At 52.8% G+C, this 20,984-nt stretch overlaps 1 protein-coding gene across 1 annotated transcript in view; it reads left to right on the top strand.

Annotated features, from left to right (window-relative positions):
- Positions 1-20,984, top strand: part of LOC122544704 (cingulin-like) — a 104,906-nt gene that overhangs the window by 81,590 nt on the left and 2,332 nt on the right. The window contains exons 12-16 of the mRNA XM_087985112.1: positions 3,323-3,529; positions 4,780-4,884; positions 6,360-6,512; positions 13,556-13,726; positions 19,732-19,893. Coding sequence (XP_087841238.1) covers positions 3,323-3,529; positions 4,780-4,884; positions 6,360-6,512; positions 13,556-13,726; positions 19,732-19,893 — 798 coding nt within the window. The remainder of the gene's footprint in view (positions 1-3,322; positions 3,530-4,779; positions 4,885-6,359; positions 6,513-13,555; positions 13,727-19,731; positions 19,894-20,984) is intronic.

Raw genomic sequence — 20,984 nt, 5'->3', positions numbered from 1 at the left:
AAACTCCCAGATGAAGTGGTGGATGTGGGTACAATTAGGTTAGATTTCCGACAATGTGGAAACAGGCCCTTCAGACAACAAGTCCACGCCGAACCCTCTGAAGAGTAACCCACCCAGACCCATTTCCCTATATTTACCCCTGACTAATGCACCTAACACTGGGACAATTTAGCATGGCCAATTCACCCTGACCTGAACATCTTTTTGGGATGTGGGAGGAAACCAGAGCACCCAGAGGAAACCCTCGCAGACACGGGGAGAATGTGCAAGCTCCGCACAGACCATCACCCGAGGCAGGAATCAAACCTAGGTCCCTGGTGCTGCGAGGCAGCAGTGTTAACCACTGAGCCACCGTGCCGCCCCATTACAATCTTTAAAAGGCATTTGGATAAGTACAGAGGAACCTCGATGATCCGGCATTTGATTAACCAAATTTCGGATTATCCGATCAAGATTGCAAGGTGCCGGTGCTTGGCTAACTATGTTATCCCACATCGATGAACCAAACAAAATACTCCCCATTCATGTCCTTTGGATAATCGAAGTTCCTCTGTCCATGAATAAGAAATGTTTGGAGTGATTTGGGCCAGGAGCAGGCAGGTGGGACTAGTTTAGTTTGGGATTATGGTCAGCCTGAACTGGTTGGGTGGAAGGGTCTGTTTCTGAGCTGTATGACTATTTGCCAGCTCTGTGTAACCCTTCAACTCAATACTAAATAAAAATCTGTCTATCTCCTCCCTAAATTTACTCAATATCCGACCATTCACCCCATGCTTGGGCAGCGAATTCTACAGATACACAACCCTTTTTGAGAGAAGTAATGTCTTCTCACCTCCTGTTTTAAATCTGCTGCCCTTTATCCTAAAACACCTGACCACTCATTCTAGTTGATTCCACGTGAGGAAACATTCTTTTTGTTTCTCTCTGTCAACACCCTTTAGTGTTTCCTATACCTCAATTAGATCTACTGTCATTTTTCGAAACTCGAGAGGGTAGGCCTCAAGTACTCAGTCTCTTTTCATAAGGCGAGCCCTTCAGCTCAGGAATTAATTGAGTGAGCATCCTCTGAGCTGCCTCCAATGCAGCCGCCGTCATCTGTCTGCCACTCCCCCACCTTGAGTAAGAGGGCCAAAACCACGCGCAGTAATCCAGGCGATCCTGACTGCAAATAGTGGGGATGCTTGAGATCGGACATTTCTGAGAACACAATAATGAGGAGCAGGAGTTCGTGAGAGCTTGCTCTGTCACTCTGTAAGGTCTAAGTAACCTTGTGGCTGCTTTCCTATTTGCACCCATGCAACTTGTGCCAAATTGTCTTTCAAACGCTTTGATTAAATCTGCCTCACCACATTGTCAGGTAGTACAGTCCACACCTGTGTGACAGCATTTTTTAAAAACTAGTCCGTTTTACTGCTATTGACATTTGTTAGTGTGGGAGAAGATACAGGTTCTGGCCTCCCCATGATATGGCCACAAAACAGACAACGCACAATGTCAGCAGTTAGCCACTAAGCCTACCCACAATGCCTCAAATTGACCAAACCAGCTGTCCCAGACATCACAAGTACCTCAGGACATGACTGATCCAGCCCCAGACCAAGAGAATATACTTCTTCAGATTAACTGATAAGGAGCCTCCCACTCCACAATAGCCCAGCACCTCTGATGTCCTTAGGGTACAGCTATTCCCACGAGGAGTCAAGCCTTTAGAAAGGGTACCCAGACAAGGAGGCACCAAAAGTACCTCGCTTCTCCCCTCAACAATACGACCACATTGATAACAGGATGAAACCCACTAACACCTACTCCAGACAAGAATCGGAATCTCCTGACTCAATTAAGAAACGCATTGTCAGACACCAGAGACTTGGTTAAAAATCACACAACAGGTTTATTTGAAAGCACAAGCTTTCGGAGTGCTGCTCCTTCGTCAGGTGGTTATGGAGAATAAGATTAGATGCCCTACGGCCCAACAAGAGTGCTGCTCCTTCATCAGGTGGTTATGGAGAATAAGATTAGATGCCCTACGGCCCTTCGGCCCAACAAGTCCACACCGACCCTCCGAAGAATAACCCACCCAGACCCATTTGCCTCTGACTAATGCACCTAATAGTCTGGGTAATTTAGCATGGCCAATCCCCATAGCCTGCACATCTTTGGACTGTGGGAGGAAACCAAAGCATCCGGACACTGGGAGAATGCGCAAACTCCACACAGACAGTCGCCCAAGAATTCTGCAGAATTACATATTACTTTGCTCAAAAACTGCATGAATCCATGTAAGATTCTGTAAATCCGTTTTTTTTTTAGATTGGAATCAGTCTGACCATTGTGACACAGACCGCCTCACACAGGGAAGCTAACACCTTCAATACATTATCTGGGCCAACATGACTCCAACTGTTAATGTTCACTTCAGAATGTAACTTTTTTAAAAAGTTCTGTGACTTACATGTGAAAGAACTGAAGCCAACATTGTTATTCTAAAAAATGAGAGACTTAACAAACAGTCCAGGTCTTTTTCGATATATAATTTCCAGTTGCATCACACTGTAATCTTTTGCTATAAATTCTGCGTCTTCCAATCTTATTCTCTGCAACCACCCAATGAAGGATCAGCGCTCCGAAATCTAGTGCTTCCAAGTAAACCTGTTGTGTGATTTTTAACTTTGTACACCCCAGTCTAACAGCGGCATCTCCACATCATTATCAGAGACTTGAATCTCTTCAATGAATGAACTTTATTTCTCTTTATTGTGCAACTCACACCGTTGCCTGATAGCTCACCCTTCATTGTTGTAAGGGTAGAAAACTCCACTGTATTCTGTCTTCAGGGAAGAAGCTGTGGTTCCTTCTGAGCAGCCTGTCAGTGACTGATTCAGTGGAGGTCAAGTCTCTTCTGCAATATCGCTGTTTGTTAAATAAATCCTTGTCGGTTCTCAGTCCGACCTGTGTGTTTGTGATCTCTGATTAATTGGGCTAAATTCTCCCACAGGTAGCGTAAAAGGTAAGTATAAATCTGACTTTCACGTATTGTTTTCTTAAACTGCAGAAAATCACTCTTTAAATTAAATGGCGTACAATCCTTTATTTTTCTAGTGATTAAATGGCAAAAGATATTGCTGGAGAAGAGTATGGTGTTTCTGATCGGTGTAGACGTGATGGGCCGAAGGGCCTGTTTCTATGCCGTGTGACTTAGACTCTATAAGAGCAGTGGGAATCCAATGGCAGAGCAAAGCGGCCTACCACTAGCTATCCACGTTCCCGATGCTCTCCAGAAAATTAACTTTTCTTTCCTTCCCCTCCTCCCACCAAACCTCAGGATAAATTAAACCTGGAAAATGAGAAAGGAGCCACCGAGCAAGCCAAGAAGGCAGCGGACTCCTCTCTCAAACAGTTGAGGCAGGACAACGAGGACCTGAAGAGGAAGGTATCGCAAATGGACTTCCAGATGGGAGAGTGCAAGGACGAGATTGAGGAGCTGAAGGCCTCTGAATCACGGTTGAAGGACAGGGCGGTCCGACTGGAGGTAATCAGACGGTTTCCCAAGTCTAGAATTACAGGGCAGTCACAGCGAGGAAGGAGGTGGGTCGGCCCCTCGTCTGTGCAGTTCCCCAGTGCTCTGCACCACCGCCACCTTCTCTCTCGACTCCAGTGATTCGCACCTCCCCCACGCAGTATATTTCAGACTCAAACCCGTTTGCCCCCTGCCCTTACTTTTTTTGCCACTTAGCTTAAATCTGACTACTTGTCCTTAGTCCATCCACCAGTAGGAGGCGTAAGCAGTAAGGACAGAGTGCATGCTTAATTCTATTTGCCAACTGAGAACTAATGGCCGTCCTGAAGCAGGAAATTCTAGCTGGAGGGGCACCATTCTGCATCAAGTGTGGTTGTCCACGTGTGCTCTTCTGCTCCTGCCACCTGCCTTAGGTGTGTCAGAGGGATTTCCAGATCAATAGTGATCCATTTAGCCATGTCAGAGAGACACCTTCCATGATTGTTAAGTCCTGGTGTGGAACATGACTCTGTAGTTTCTGATTTACAGGCAGAGCTGTCAGCCTGTGTACCGTTGGGCCAGTTAGAGGTCGTTCCACAACAGGATATTGATCAGCAGTCCCAGACAGATTTAACCGTGGCCTTCACGTGAAAAAAATATTTATTCCCTTTTCCAACTGCATTGATGTTCTTCCACCCGAGTGGAATTTCTGTTTCTCCCCGGTTTAATTAATTCGTATTGATTCTTTCACAAAGCTTTCCAGAAATATTGTAAAACAGCTGATCAACTGTGTTTTTCTTTTTAGATTAGATTCCCTACAGTGTGGAAACAGGCCCTTCGGTCCAACTAGTCCACACCAACCCTCAGCAGAGTCACCCACCCAGACCCATTCCCTCTAACTAATGCAGCTAACGCTATGGGACAACTTAGCATGGCCAATCCACCCTGACCTGCACATCTTTGGACTGTGGGAGTAAACCAGAGGAAACCCACGCAGACGCGTGGAGAATGTGCAAACTCCACGCAGACAGTCGTACCCGAGGCTGGAATCGAACCCGGGTCCCTGGCGCTGTGAGGCAGCAGTGCAAACCACTGAGCCACTGTGCTGCCCCAGGGTTGTTGGGGGTAAGAGCGACAGGGGCATGACGGTTGGATAGCGTTAAGATCCAGATCAGCCACGTTCTAATTGTGTGATGTCAGCAGGCTCGATGGGCTGAATGGCCACCTCCTTTTTTGCTTCTGCATATTCAAATGCAATGTGGCTCTCCCCCCATCTGTTCTAGGCAGAGCGGAAACAAATGGAACTGTCTTTGGGAGAAGTGACGGAGAAGGAACAGGAGATGGCCATAAACAAGAGGATGTTGGAAAACCGCCTGGAAGAAACGCAGGTACAGCACACTGTGATGTTCCCAGTCAAAGTCCCGCTGCTTCCCACAAGGAAGATTTTTCCTCAACTGTGGGTTCAGTGCTTTGTGGCAGCGCAAGTTCTTAACTTTCTGCCCCTCATTTGGCCACTGTTCAGACAGTCCGCCCTAAATCCCCTGTAATATCACCAGCTGCTGTGCTGACCTCCGAGGTCTGGGGCACTGCAGCTGCTGAAGAAACGGGAGCTGAACAGTTTGGCACAGCTTTCAGATTCTTAGAGGGAGAGCAGGGCCTCTGCTGAGGTTTCCTCTGTCCATTCCCACCCACCCAGCTGGTGTAACCCAATGACGCAGCCCTCTGTCCTGCATTGGGCCATGCAGACTTGTTGCATTGGTGAGACTCTCGTGACGGTTTTGAGTGTAGACCTTAAGACCGTAAAACATAAGGGCAGAAGGTAGGCCATTCAGCCCATCGAATCGAGTGTGTTCGCCATTCAGTGAGATCATGTCTGACCTGGTAACCCACAACACCAATTTCCTGCCGCCTTCCCCCTAAGCTTACTGCTTGAAAACCTGTCTGTCTCAGACTTGAATAAACGTTCTAGCCTTGACAGCCCACTGTGGTAAAGAGTTCTCAACCCCTAGAGGAGAAATTCCTCCTCATCTCTGTCTTAATGGGTGAGCCTTTATTCTGAGATGTCACTGTCTGTTCTGAGACTCGTCCCACAAGAGGAAGCAACCTTTTCCCCCATGCCCTGTGTCAAGTCCCCTAAGACTTCTGTATGTTTCAGTGAGGTGTTGGTGCGATGTCATTGATCAACTTCGATGGTTGCGCCATGGAAAGTGATATGATTACTGGTGCTACATTGTCTGCTTTGATGTGGGTGATCTATTAGATTCATAGAATCCCTACAGTGCGGAAGCAGACCATTTGAGGCCACATTGACCCTATCCCTATCCCTCTAACCCTGTGTTTCCCATGGCTAACCCTTCTAGCCTGCATATACCTAATGGGCACCACAGAGAAATTTAACATGGCCAATCCACCCAACCTGTACTGTGGGAGGAAACCCACGCAGAACTGGGAGAATGTGCAAACTCCACACAGACAATCACCCGAGACGGGAATCCAGTCTGGATCCCTGGCACCGTGAGGCAGCAGTGCTAACCCCTGAGCCACCATGCTGGGTTTTCTTTTTGCCATCAGGACTTTTTAACAAAGATGCCTGCACTGTTGTATTGTTTGATTAAATCTGGGATCGCTGTGAAGCTGGTTTGGTAAACCAACTGTGTGTGTGTCTGTGTGTGTGTCTGTGTGTGTGTCTGTGTGTGTGTCTGTGTGTGTGTGTCTGTGTGTGTGTGTCTGTGTGTGTGTGTGTCTGTGTGTGTGTGTACACACGCACGTGTCTATTGAGGACTGGAGCATTTCCATGTCAGTGTTTGTGACCCCCCTTGGTTATTTGCATTCCCCACCACTCCCTCCACCTCGCACTAAACAGAGGAATCTGAACAGGCTGACCCAAGACCACCAGGAGTTAACCAAGCGTTTCCAGGATGAGACGAGGCAAAAGGATCAGCTGAGGAAAGTGAAGAACGAGCTGGAGGAGCAGAAGAGGTTGCTCGATAAGACGATTGAGAAGCTGCAGAAAGAGGTGAGAAGCCGGAGCTGGGTCGTGATGAACCTAGTGTGCAACAAGTTGTGCTGATGGAGAGGCTCAGCAAGAGCTGTTGCTTTCCTGTCACCAGGTGGGAGGGTGGCAGAGTGCACCAGCGCCTCTGGTTTAGTCATCCAAAGGCCAAGGCTAATGTGGAAGTTCAACCCCACCCTCTGCAGCTGCTGGAATTGGAATTCAGTTAATAAGGTCTGAAAGTGATGGTGATTGTTACAAGAAAAATGACACGTCTGTGTCAAGTCCCCGAGAGGGATCAGGAGGCCAAATCATTAAACAGCGGGAGCTTTATTTAGGAGAATATTGACTCCACAGACAGCAAGGTTAGAGTGAGCTGTTTCCCGCCCAAATTGGCCAGTCATGTCATCACCACTGCATCATGTGATCAGTTCACCGAACCTTGTGTGTGTACACATCCACCTGGTTCACTTAAGAGTCAAACAGCACGGAAACAGACCCTTTTGGTCCAACCAGTCTGAGCCAACCGGAATCCCAAACTAAACTTGTCCCATCTGCCTGCTCCTGGCCCATATCCCTCTGAACATTTCTTATTCATGAACTTATCCAAATGTCTTTTAAACACTGTAACTGTACCCACATCCAGCACTTCCTCTGGAAGTTCATTCCACACGCTAATCAGTCTGTTTGAAAAAAGAAATCTGCCCCATGTACTTTTTTTTTTTTACATCTTTCTCCCCTCACTTCTAAAAAAAAAAAAATGCCCTCTATTCTTGAAATCTCCCATCCTAGGGAAAAGACGACTACCATTAACCCCGTCTATGTGCTTCATGATTTCATAAACCGCTATAACCTCCCACACTCCACTGGAAAAAAAAGATCCCAGCCTATCCAGCCCTCCTTTATAAGTCAAACCCTCCATAACCAGCAACATCCTGACAAGTCACTCTGAACCCTCTCCAAATGCATAATATCCTTCCATTAAGAGGGCAATCCGAAATGGACACAGTGAGCCAGTGAGGCCTCACCGATGTCCTCAATATGATGTCCCAACTCCCATAATCAAAGGACTGAGCTAAAGGACATTGATTGAGAAATCTGCTGCCTTTACCCGGTCTGGCATTACACATGCTCCACACCCACAGCGATGCGATTGACTCGTAACTAATCCTCCCAACACGGCTCCACAGCAAGTCGTCACTGAACTCAGGGCAGCTGGGGGTCGGCCAACAAACACTGGCTTGCTGTCCCCTCCTGGACAAATGAACGAGCCAGCCCTTGGGCTGACTTCAGTGGGAGCGATGCCTGTCGAACCATCCGTTCGCAGGGTTCCCTTTTTATTTCTTCTGGTCCTTCACGTTGTGACCAGACCCTTCTTATCACTATAAACACAGCCTAAAGTTAACGCCCAATGCAGCAAACAAGGAGACTGTTGCTCTCCTGATGCCTGAATTCTTTGATGGAGTCAGTTAAACTGAGAGATACAAGAGTGGAGACAGTGAGGAGAGGGGAAAAAAAAGGTTTAGATTCCTTTTTAACTGCACTATCGCCTCTTTTACCCCCACCCCGACCAGTCCATAAGGTAATTTCAGCCGCGATCCAGTATGTTAATTATTTTACTTGGCGTCATAGAGATGTACAGCACGGAAACAGACCCTTCGGTCCAACCCGTCCATGCCGACCAGATATCCCAACTCAATCTAGTCCCACCTGCCAGCACCCGGCCCATATCCCTCCAAACCCTTCCTATTCATATAGCCATCCAGATGCCTCTTAAATGTTGCAATTGTATAGCCTCCACCATTTCCTCTGGCAGCTCATTCCCTACACGTACCACCCTCTGCGTGGAAAAAGTTGCCCCATAGGTCTCTTTTATATCTTTCCCCTCTCACCCTAAACCTATGCCCTCTAGTTCTGGACTCCCCATCCCAGGGAAAAGACTTTGCCTATTTACCCTATCCATGTCCCTCATAATTTTGTAAACCTCTAGAAGGTCACCCCTCAGCCTCCGACACTCCAGGGAAAACAGTCCCAGCCTGTTCAGCCTCTCCCTGTAGCTCAGATCCTCCAACCCAGGCAACATCCTTGTAAATCTTTTCTGAACCCTTTCAAGTTTCACAAAACCTTTCCGATAGGAAGGAGACCAGAATTCCTCGCAATATTCCAACAGTGGCCTAACCAATGCCCTGTACAGCCGCAACATGACCTCCCAACTCCTGTACTCAATACTCTGACCAATAAAGGAAAGCATACCAAATGCTTTCTTCACTATCCTATCTACCTGCGACTCTACTTTCAAGGAGCTATGAACCTGCACTCCAAGGTCTCTTTGTTCAGCAACACTCCCTAGGACCTTACCATTAAGTGTATAAGTCCTGCTAAGATTTGCTTTCCCAAAATGCAGCACCTCGCATTTATCTGAATTAAACTCCATCTGCCACTTCTCAGCCCATTGGCCCATCTGGTCCAGATCCTGTTGTAATCGGAGGTAACCCTCTTCGCTGTCCACTATACCTCCAATTTTACTTACTCTCGCTCTCTCTCGCTCTCGCAAACTTACTAACTGTACCTCTTATGCTCACATCCAAATCATTTATATAAATGATGAAAAGTAGTGCACCCAGCACCGATCCTTGTGGCACTCCACTGGTCACAGGCCTCCAGTCTGAAAAACAACCCTCCACCACCACCATCCTCTGTCTTCTACCTTTGAGCCAGTTCTGTATCCACATGGCTCGTTCTCCCTTTATTCCATGATTCTAACCTTGCTAACCAGTCTCCCATGGGGAACCTTGTTGAACGCCTTACTGAAGTCCATATAGATCACGTCTATTGCTCTGCCCTCATCAATCCTCTTTCTTACTTCTTCAAAAAACTCGATCAAGTTTGTGCGACGTGATTTCCCACACACAAAGCCATGTTGACTATCCCGAATCAGTCCTTGCCTTTCCAAATACATGTACATCCTGCCCCTCAGGATTCCCTTCAACAACTTGCCCACCACTGAGGTCAGGCTCACTGGTCTATAGTTCCCTGGCTTGTCCTTGCCACACTTCTTAAACAGTGGCACCACGTTTGCCAACCTCCAGTCATCCGGCACCTCACCTATACTTATTCATTCATCCATGGGATGTGCCTGCCACTGACTGACTGAGTCAGCAGTTATTGCCCCATCCCGACCTGCCCCTCAAGAAGGAGGCAGGGAGCCACCACCTTGAGCCACTGCAGCCCATACACCCGCAGTGCTGTTGGGGAGGGACTTGGACCCAATGACAGTGAAGGAACAGCCGATATGTTTCCAAGTCATGGTGATGTGTGGCTCAGAGAGGAGCTTGCAGGACATGGTGTCCTCGTGTATCTGCTGCCCTCGTCCTTCTGGGTGGCAGAGCCCACGGGTTTGGCAGGCGCTGTCTGAGGAGCCTTGATGATTATCTGCTGTGTATCCTGTGGGTGGTACACTCTGCTGTTACTGAGCCTGCATTATGTGCTGTCAGTTCTGTGCAATCCTTCCTGATGCTAGTGTCACAGATCCGCCCTGTCACACGGTGGGGCTTTGAGCTCTCAGCCTCCCAGGTTGCTGGTCCTGGTCTGAAGGGACCCTGTTGTCTGGGGAACAAATAGGAAACAAACTGACCAGACCTCATTCTCCAACAGCAGTAACTTGCACGTAGTTTGATTTCTCTTGCTCATTCTCTCGCTGGCTCTCGCGCTCCCTTGTTCTCTCTCGTTTTCTCGCTGTCACGCTCTCTCTCGCTGTCGTGTGCTGTCTCGCTTTTGCCGCTCGCTCTCTCTCGCTGTCGCCACGCGCGCTCGCGCTCTCTCGCTGTCGCCACGCGCGCTCGCGCTCTCTCGCTGTCGCCACGCGCGCTCGCGCTCTCTCGCTGTCGCCACGCGCGCTCGCGCTCTCTCGCTGTCGCCACGCACGCTCGCGCTCTCTCGCTGTCGCCACGCACGCTCGCGCTCACTCGCTGTCGCCGCGCGCGCTCGCGCTCTCTCGCTGTCGCCACGCGCGCTCACGCTCTCTCGCTGTCGCCTCGCGCGCTCGCGCTCTCTCGCTGTCGCCACGCGCCTCGCGCACTCTCGCTGTCGCCACGCGCCTCGCGCACTCGCTGTCGCCACGCGCGCTCTCTTTCGCTGTCGCCACGCGCGCTCTCTTTCGCTGTCGCCACGCGCGCTCTCTTTCGCTGTCGCCACGCGCGCTCTCTCTCGCTGTCGCCACGTGCGCGCTCTCTCTCGCTGTCGCCACGTGCGCGCTCTCTCGCTGTCGCCACGCACGCTCGCGCTCTCTCGCTGTCGCCACGCACGCTCGCGCTCACTCGCTGTCGCCGCGCGCGCTCGCGCTCTCTCGCTGTCGCCACGCGCGCTCACGCTCTCTCGCTGTCGCCTCGCGCGCTCGCGCTCTCTCGCTGTCGCCACGCGCCTCGCGCACTCTCGCTGTCGCCACGCGCCTCGCGCACTCGCTGTCGCCACGCGCGCTCTCTTTCGCTGTCGCCACGCGCGCTCTCTTTCGCTGTCGCCACGCGCGCTCTCTTTCGCTGTCGCCACGCGCGCTCTCTCTCGCTGTCGCCACGTGCGCGCTCTCTCTCGCTGTCGCCACGTGCGCGCTCTCTCTCGCTGTCGCCACGCTCGCTCTCTCTCGCTGTCGCCACGCGCGCTCTCTCTCTCTCGCTGTCGCCACGCGCGCTCTCTCTCTCTCGCTGTCGCCACGCGCGCTCTCTCTCTCTCGCTGTCGCCACGCGCGCTCTCTCTCTCTCTCGCTGTCGCCACGCGCGCTCTCTCTCTCTCGCTGTCTCCGCGCGCGCTCTCTCTCTCTCGCTGTCGCCGCGCGCGCTCTCTCTCTCTCGCTGTCGCCACGCGCGCTCTCTCTCTCTCGCTGTCGCCACGCGCGCTCTCTCTCTCGCTGTCGCCACGCGCGCTCTCTCTCTCGCTGTCGCCACGCGCGCTCTCTCTCTCGCTGTCGCCACGCGCGCGCTCTCGCTGTCGCCGCGCGCGCGCTCTCGCTGTCGCCGCGCACACTCGCTCGCTGTCGCCACGCGCGCGCTCTCGCTCGCTCACTCGCTGTCGCCACGCGCGCGCTCTCTCTCGCTCACTCGCTGTCGCCACGCGCGCGCTCTCTCTCGCTCTCTCGCTGTCGCCACGCGCGCGCTCGCGCTCTCTCGCTGTCGCCACGCGCCTCGCGCACTCTCGCTGTCGCCACGCGCCTCGCGCACTCTCGCTGTCGCCACGTGCGCGCTCTCTCTCGCTGTCGCCACGTGCGCGCTCTCTCTCGCTGTCGCCACGTGCGCGCTCTCTCTCGCTGTCGCCACGTGCACTCTCTCTCGCTGTCGCCACGTGCACTCTCTCTCGCTGTCACCACGCTCGCTCTCTCTCGCTGTCGACACGCGCGCTCGCTCTCTCTCGCTGTCGCCACGCGCGCTCTCTCTCTCGCTGTCGCCACGCGCGCTCTCTCTCTCGCTGTCGCCACGCGCGCTCTCTCTCTCGCTGTCGCCACGCGCGCTCTCTCTCTCGCTGTCGACACGCGCGCTCTCTCTCTCGCTGTCGCCACGCGCGCGCTCTCTCTCGCTCTCTCTCGCTCTCTCTCGCTCTCTCTCGCTCGCTCGCGCTCGCTCGCGCTCGCTCGCGCTCTCTCTCGCTCTCTCTCGCTCGCTCTCGCTCGCTCGCGCTCGCTCGCGCTCGCTCGCGCTCTCTCTCGCTGTCGCTCGCTGTCGCCGCGCCCCCTCGCTCGCTGTCGCCGCGCCCCCTCGCTCGCTGTCGCCGCGCCCCCTCGCTCGCTGTCGCCGCGCCCCCTCGCTCGCTGTCGCCGCGCCCCCTCGCTCGCTGTCGCCGCGCCCCCTCGCTCGCTGTCGCCGCGCCCCCTCGCTCGCTGTCGCCGCGCCCCCTCGCTCGCTGTCGCCGCGCCCCCTCGCTCGCTGTCGCCGCGCCCCCTCGCTCGCTGTCGCCGCGCCCCCTCGCTCGCTGTCGCCGCGCCCCCTCGCTCGCTGTCGCCGCGCTCTCTCTCGCTCGCGCTCTCTCTCGCTCGCGCTCTCTCTCGCTCGCGCTCTCTCTCGCTCGCGCTCTCTCTCGCTCTCGCGCTCTCGCGCTCTCGCGCTCTCTCGCTCTCTCGCTCTCTCGCTCTCTCGCTCTCGCGCTCTCGCGCTCTCTCGCTCTCGCGCTCTCGCGCTCTCGCGCTCTCTCGCGCTCTCTCTCGCGCTCTCTCTCGCGCTCTCTCTCGCGCTCTCTCTCGCGCTCTCTCTCGCGCTCTCTCTCGCGCTCTCTCTCTCGCGCTCTCTCTCTCGCGCTCTCTCTCTCGCGCTCTCTCTCTCGCGCTCTCTCTCTCGCGCTCTCTCTCTCGCGCTCTCTCTCTCGCGCTCTCTCTCGCGCTCTCTCTCGCGCTCTCTCTCGCGCGCGCTCTCTCGCGCGCGCTCTCTCGCGCGCGCTCTCTCGCGCGCGCTCTCTCTCGCGCTCTCTCTCTCGCGCGCTCTCTCGCTCTCGCGCGCTCTCTCTCGCGCGCTCTCTCTCTCTCGCGCTCTCTCTCTCTCGCGCGCGCTCTCTCTCTCTCTCGCGCGCTCTCTCTCTCTCGCGCGCTCTCTCTCTCTCGCGCGCTCTCTCTCTCTCGCGCGCTCGCGCTCTCTCTCGCTCGCGCTCTCTCTCTCTCTCGCGCTCTCTCTCTCTCGCGCGCTCTCTCTCGCTCGCGCGCTCTCTCTCTCTCGCGCGCTCTCTCTCGCGCGCTCTCGTTCTCTCTCGCTCGCGCTCTCGCTCGCGCGCTCTCGTTCGCTCGCGCTCTCGCTCTCGCGCTCTCGCTCGCGCGCTCTCGTTCTCTCTCGCTCGCTCGCTCTCTCGCGCTGTCTCGCGCAGTCTCTCGCTCACTCGCGCTCTCTCGCGCTCTCGCTCTCGCACTTTCTCTCGCCCTCTCGCTCTCGCACTTTCTCTCGCCCTCTCGCTCTCACACTTTCTCTCTTGCTCTCTCGCTCTCGCACTTTCTCTCTCGCTCTCGCACTTTCTCTCTCGCTCTCTCACTCTCGCACTTTCTCTCTCGCTTTCTCTCGCGCACCCTCTCTCTCACTCTCTCTCTCTCTCACCCATTGCAGGTGGATGAGGTCTCTAAGCAGTCAGGAAACTCTGTGGTGGTGCTGCAGTCCCAATTGGACGAGTACCGGGATAAGTCACGTCGCGAGTTAACGGAACACCAGAGGCAAGCGAAGGAGAGGGCTCTGGAGCTGGAAAAAGCAAACGTGACCATCAAGAGGTTACAAGATGAGGTACTCAGCTTCCCTTGCGTTCTTCATTGATCCGTGCCAATATGTTCCTTAACATGGCTGAATTGCAGTCTGGTGTTGTGAGCTACGGCAGAAACCAAGATTATTTCAGGGCCAGCCCCCTCGAGCAAACCCGGGTTATTTATAAGTCTGGATTGGAGGTCTTGGGATGCAGGGGTTAATGTCCAAGAGATCCAAGGAGAAGCATGGACCAGCCCAGTGGAACTCCATGTTTGTAACGCCCTGTACAAATATGGTACCAGAGGAGAGAGGGAAGGTGGGATCAGCTTGGTACGTGTTGCAACCCCTCATTGTGCTTCAGAGTCTCCAACGCAAGTTCCTGTTTCCTTGAAACATTTTCCTCCCACATGTCACGAAGGTACTCAAGCTCCGAGCAGTTTGGGACCTTCATTTGTCTCAGGCATTTCCACTTTTTCTTTTGTTCCTCCATCTTTTCCACCTTTCCTTGTTCCCAGGGCAGCTCGCTGTTAACTTCTGCATGGCAGTGCCTCAACCAGTCAGCTCATTTCTCCTGCAATGTAAATTGTTGCGCTCGTTTGGAACTTTGCATTCTTGCATTGTGTCCTGATGAGTGTGAGATAACATGTCTCTCCTCCTGTTATAGATAGGTTAAGACAGTGGGCAAAACATTTGGTAGACTGGGTATAATCTGGGAAAGGCCAGTTGTTATTTAGACGAAGAGGGGTTAGAGAATGCTGTGGCACGGAGGGATCTGAGTGCGTTTGTACACGAATCACCCAAAGTTAACCTGCAGCTGCGGCAGGTAATGAAGAAGGCGGATGGAATGTTGGCCTTTACTGCAAAGGATTGTGGGGGTGGGGGTGCATTATCGAAGTAGGGACGGGGCGTTGGTGAGACCACACCTGGAAGACGGCATGCATATTTAGGAGGGATGTACTTGCATTAGAAGAGGTTCAGAGAGTGTTCACTTGAGTCGTTATGGATTTAAGGAGCTTGTCTTAGGCGTGAAGGTTGAGCATGTCAGGCCGTTATAGAATCCCTACAGTATGGAGGCAGGCTATTCGGCCCATCGAGTCCACCCCACCCCACCTAGACCTACTATTCCCACTCTTTCCTTGTAACCCTGCATTTTTCCATGGCCAACCCACCCTAACCTGCACATCCCTAGGCACTATGGGACAATTTAGCATGGCCAATCCACCCTAACCTGCACATCCCTGGGCATTACGGGACAATTTAGCATGGCCAATCCACCCTAACCTGCACATCCCTGGGCACTATGGGACAATTTAGCATGGCCAATCCACCCTAACCTGCACATCCCTAGGCACTATGGGACAATTTAGCATGACCAATCCACCCTAACCTGCACATCCCTGGACACTACGTGACAATTTAGCATGACCAATCCACCCTAACCTGCACATCCCTGGACACTACGTGACAATTTAGCACGGCCAATCCACCCTAACCTGCACATCCCTGGACACTACGTGACAATTTAGCATGGCCAATCCACCCTAACCTGCACATCCCTGGGCACTATGGGACAATTTAGCATGGCCAATCCACCCTAACCTGCACATCCCTGGGCACTACGGGACAATTTAGCATGGCCAATCCACCCTAACCTGCACATCCCTGGGCACTACGGGACAATTTAGCATGGCCAATCCGCCCTAACCTGCACATCCCTGGGCACTACAGGACAATTTAGCATGGCCAATCCGCCCTAACCTGCACATTCCTGGACACTATGGGACAATTTAGCATGGCCAATCCGCCCTAACCTGCACATCCCTGGGCACTATGGTACAATTTAGCATGGCCAATCCACCCTAACCTGCACATTCCTGGGCACTATGGGACAATTTAGCATGGCCAATCCACCCTAACCTGCACATCCCTGGGCACTACAGGACAATTTAGCATGGCCAATCCACCCTAACCTGCACATCCCTGGGCACTACAGGACAATTTAGCATGGCCAATCCACCCTAACCTGCACATCCCTGGGCACTACGGGACAATTTAGCATGGCCAATCCGCCCTAACCTGCACATCCCTGGGCACTACGGGACAATTTAGCATGGCCAATCCGCCCTAACCTGCACATTCCTGGACACTACGGGACAATTTAGCATGGCCAATCCGCCCTAACCTGCACATCCCTGGGCACTATGGTACAATTTAGCATGGCCAATCCACCCTAACCTGCACATCCCTGGGCACTATGGGACAATTTAGCATGGCCAATCCACCCTAACCTGCACATTCCTGGACACTATGGGACAATTTAGCATGGCCAATCCCCCCTAACCTGCACATCCCTGGGCACTATGGTACAATTTAGCATGGCCAATCCACCCTAACCTGCACATCCCTGGGCACTATGGGACAATTTAGCACGGCCAATCCACCCTAACCTGTACATCCCTGGGCACTATGGTACAATTTAGCATGGCCAATCCACCCTAACCTGTACATCCCTGGGCACTATGGGACAATTTAGCATGGCCAATCCACCCTAACCTGCACATCCCTGGGCACTATGGGACAATTTAGCATGGCCAATACACCCTAACCTGCACATCCCTGGACCCTACAGGACAATGTAGCATGGCCAATCCACCCTAACCTGCACATCCCTGGACACTATGGGACAATTTAGCATGGCCAATCCACCCTAACCTGCACATCCCTGGGCACTATGGGACAATTTAGCACGGCCAATCCACCCTAACCTGCACATCCCTGGGCACTATGGTACAATTTAGCATGGCCAATCCACCCTAACCTGCACATCCCTGGGCACTATGGGACAATTTAGCACGGCCAATCCACCCTAACCTGCACATCCCTGGGCACTATGGTACAATTTAGCATGGCCAATCCACCCTAACCTGTACATCCCTGGGCACTATGGTACAATTTAGCATGGCCAATCCATCCTAACCTGCACATTCCTGGACACTATGGGACAATTTAGCATGGCCAATCCACCCTATCCTGCACATCCCTGGACACTATGGGACAATTTAGCATGGCCAATCCACCCTAACCTACACATCCCAGGACACTATGGGACAATTTAGTATGGCCAATCCACCCTAACCTGCACATTCCTGGACACTATGGTACAATTTAGCATGGCCAATCCACCCTAACCTACACATCCCTGGGCACTACGGGACAATTTAGCATGGCCAATCCACCCTAACCTGCACATCCCTGGGCACTATGGGACAATTTAGCATGGCCAATCCACCCTAACCTGCACATTCCTGGACACTATGGTACAATTTAGCATGGCCAATCCACCCTAACCTGCACATTCCTGGACACTATGGTACAATTTCCCATGGCCAATCCACCCTAACCTACACATCCCTGGGCACTACGGGACAATTTAGCATGGCCAATCCCCCCTAACCTGCACATCCCCAGGCACATTTTACATACTGCAGGGGCCCAACAGCCTAAACACGCTAGAACAGACTGGAGCGGCCGAACGGCCTAAACACGCTAGAACAGACTGGAGCGGCCGAACGGCCTAAACACGCTAGAACAGACTGGAGCGGCCGAACGGCCTAAACACGCTAGAACAGACTGGAGCGGCCGAACGGCCTAAACACGCTAGAACAGACTGGAGCGGCCGAACGGCCTAAACACGCTAGAACAGACTGGAGCGGCCGAACGGCCTAAACACGCTAGAACAGACTGGAGCGGCCGAACGGCCTAAACACGCTAGAACAGACTGGAGCGGCCGAACGGCCTAAACACGCTAGAACAGACTGGAGCGGCCGTACGGCCTAAACACGCTAGAACAGACTGGAGCGGCCGAACGGCCTAAACACGGTAGAACAGACTGGAGGGGCCGAACGGCCTAAACACGGTAGAACAGACTGGAGGGGCCGAAACGGCCTAAACACGGTAGAACAGACTGGAGGGGCCGAAACGGCCTAAACACGGTAGAACAGACTGGAGGGGCCGAACGGCCTAAACACGGTAGAACAGACTGGAGGGGCCGAACGGCCTAAACACGCTAGAACAGACTGGAGGGGCCGAAACGGCCTAAACACGGTAGAACAGACTGGAGCGGCCGAAACGGCCTAAACACGGTAGAACAGACTGGAGGGGCCGAACGGCCTAAACACGCTAGAACAGACTGGAGGGGCCGAAACGGCCTAAACACGGTAGAACAGACTGGAGGGGCCGAACAGCCTAAACACGGTAGAACAGACTGGAGGGGCCGAACGGCCTAAACACGGTAGAACAGACTGGAGGGGCCGAACAGCCTAAACACAGTAGAACAGACTGGCGGGGCCGAATGTGTAAATTTCACACAGCCAGCCGCCTGAGGGTGGACTCACACCCTTGTCCCTGGTGATGTGAGGCAGCCGTGCTAACCACTGAGCCCCCGTGCCACTGAAGGATTTTGATAGGTAGTGTTGACCGAATTCTAGAGAAGCGTGATTTAGGTTGATGGGTTCGACACTCTATGGGAAGATATTATCCAGAGGCCCGAGTGATGTTCTGGGGACCTGGGATTGAATCTTGTCTTGACAATTAGTGGAATTTGAATTCACTAAAAATCTTGAATGAAGAGTCTAATGATGACCATGAAAAACCCCATCTGGTTTGCCAGCCTCCACGTGACTCCCGACCCAGAGCAATGCGGTTGCCTCTGAGTAGATAGCGATGGGTAATAAATGCTGACCCAGTCAGTGTCGACCCTTGTTCCATGAATGAATTTCTTTAAAAATAAATTGAAGGCATCACGGAGTGCAGAGAGATTGGCAGTTCAGGTGAGCCACGAAACCACGCTATTGCGGAGCAGCTTGAGGTGAGGCAATAACCCTTGTGAGTTGAGCACTTTCCTAAACCCATGAAGGTAACACACAAACTCGGACTGTGGTCGGTTGCGCACTCAAGTTGCTGCCACTAGATGGTAACACAGGCAGCTGGTTCAAGGTGTGTTAGCCGATCACTGCGGGAGTCTGGGTTGTTTTGGCTAGGTATTTTGTTTCTCCTTTGATGTTGTGTTTCAGTGGTTCCGGTGCTCTCTCCGAGTCACCAAGACTCTGGCTGACCTTTCCGGCTCGAATATCCTGCGCTGTTCCCAACTTGTCCAAAACTCTCATTGATCTCTCGATGACGAAGCCTCCAGAGCTCTTTGGGGTAGATCCTCAGAGTGACAAATTTCTCCTTCGTCTGAAATGGGCAGAGCTTTTTTCACCCTGAGATTGTGACCTGCTAGACCAGTTCTAGGCCACCCCACCCAATCCAAGGGTAACAGCCTCCAAGCATCCCTTTAGAAAATATGCAGGTTTCAGTTGGATAATCTCTTGTTCTTTTCAGCTCTAGTTATCCACCTTTTAAGCAGAAATAAATCCACTTGAGTGTGGATGTCAGTGGTGAGGCTGGCATTTATTGTCTATCGACAGGTGCCCCTTGAGGTGGGGGTGAGCTGCCACCTGTGTGCCATAGGGGCATCCGTAGGGGCTGGAGAGAGAGCTGCAGGATTTTGACCCAACAAATGTGAAGGAACGGCATCTGTATGCCTCAGCTGGGGTTGGAGGTTAATGTGACAGTGCCTGCCCTAGTCCTAAAGACCACGGTCAGGGTCAGCACTATCCCCAGGCTTTCTGGTTCTAAATCGGGCTGGAAAATGAGCTTCCGTGAGCCTTTTCGGCAGTCTGGGTGCGTGTGCAGAAATGGTGCCGGAGTTAGAGTTCACAGGGTGACGGAGTATTCATTGAGTTTGTACATGCAGGGGGAGTGGGAAATGATTGAGCAGTTGCACAGGCATGGGGTATAGCAGGGGCCAGTCCGAGGAGCGTGGAGGATCTTTGGATCCCTAATCAGAATGGTCGTCTGTATGTGTCAGCCGGAGTCAGAGGTTAGGGTGACAGTGCCTACCCTCGTCCGAAAGACCATGATCAGCTCTGGAGACAGCGTCTCCTTTCTCAGGGTTTCTGTGAGCAGTGACTTCAGGTGTTTATAAGCAGCCGTTCCCATTCCAGGCTGGGCGGCTGAAGCAGGATCTGCAGCAGAGCAACGCGGAGAAGGAGAACGCGCTGCTGGACAAGGATCTGCTGAGCCAGCGGCTGCAGAACCTGGAGCAGGACGTGGAGGCCAAGAGACGGACGCAAGACGACAAGTTGCGGATGGTTAAAGTTCTGGAGGTGAGTGAGAGGGAGATATTGAGTTACCAATACAGTCGGATTATTTTGTTGCTGCTTCTGTTCACCTGTGTGCAGGATTGTGAATTCCACACCACTATTAAGGGTGTGAACATTGATCACCAACATAGTGGAACAAAGCCTGCCAAATCTCACCTATGCATTGCCAGAGGAAGTGGCGGAGGCTGGTACAATTGCAACATTTCAGAGGCATCTGGATGGGGACATGACTAGGAAGGGTTTGGAGGGATATGGGCCGGGTGCTGGCAGGTGGGACTAGATTGGGTTGTGATATCTGGTCCGGCATGGACGGGTTGGACCGAAGGGTCTATTTCCGTGCTGTACATCTCTATGACCCCATTGAATATGTTCTAATATTCCATGAGGTCACCGCTGATCTGTGGCCGGACTCCATCAACTTGCCTTTGGCCCATACCCCTGAGAGTTTTTAGGAGCAAATGACTGTAGGTGGTGGGGTCTGTGCTGTAAACAGCAAACGTGGGAGATCTCAGCCTGTCAGGCAGCATCCGTGGAGAGAGAGAGAGCAAATTAATGTTTCAAGTTTAGATGCCTTTTCATCAGAACTTTGAAGATGAGTCATAGAGACGTACAGCACGGAAACAGACCCTTCGGTCCAACCCGTCCATGCTGACCAGATATCCCAACCCAATCTGGTCCCACCTGCCAGCACCCGGCCCATATCCCTCCAAACCCTTCCTAGTCATGTCCCCATCCAGATGCCTTTTCAATGTTGCAATTGTACCAGCCCCCACCACTTTGTCTAGACTTGAAACGTTCGCTTAATTTCTCTCCACAGGTGCTACCTGGCCCGCTGTGATCTCCAGCACTTATTGTTTTCGGTTCCTTTAGGTTTTTGTTAAGCAAAGGTGCCATCCATCTCTGATTTAAAAACTGACAACTGAATCCAGCATTCGCTGCAGTTAATGGAGGAGAGTTCCAAACCTCTACCAGCCTTATGTGCCGAAGCGCTTCCTAACCTCTTTCCTGAACGGTCTGCCCTTAATTTTCAACTCTTGCCCCCCCCCCCCCACCCCCCAGTTCTAGAATCACTGACTAGTGGTTATCGAGCCTGT

The sequence above is a fragment of the Chiloscyllium plagiosum genome, unplaced genomic scaffold, assembly GCF_037043375.1.
Source record: "Chiloscyllium plagiosum isolate Xiang-an unplaced genomic scaffold, Cpla_swu_hap1 HiC_scaffold_50, whole genome shotgun sequence".
Classification (NCBI taxonomy): domain Eukaryota; kingdom Metazoa; phylum Chordata; class Chondrichthyes; order Orectolobiformes; family Hemiscylliidae; genus Chiloscyllium; species Chiloscyllium plagiosum.
The sequence above is the reverse complement of the archived record's forward strand: the minus strand, read 5'-3'. Positions and strand labels throughout refer to the sequence as shown.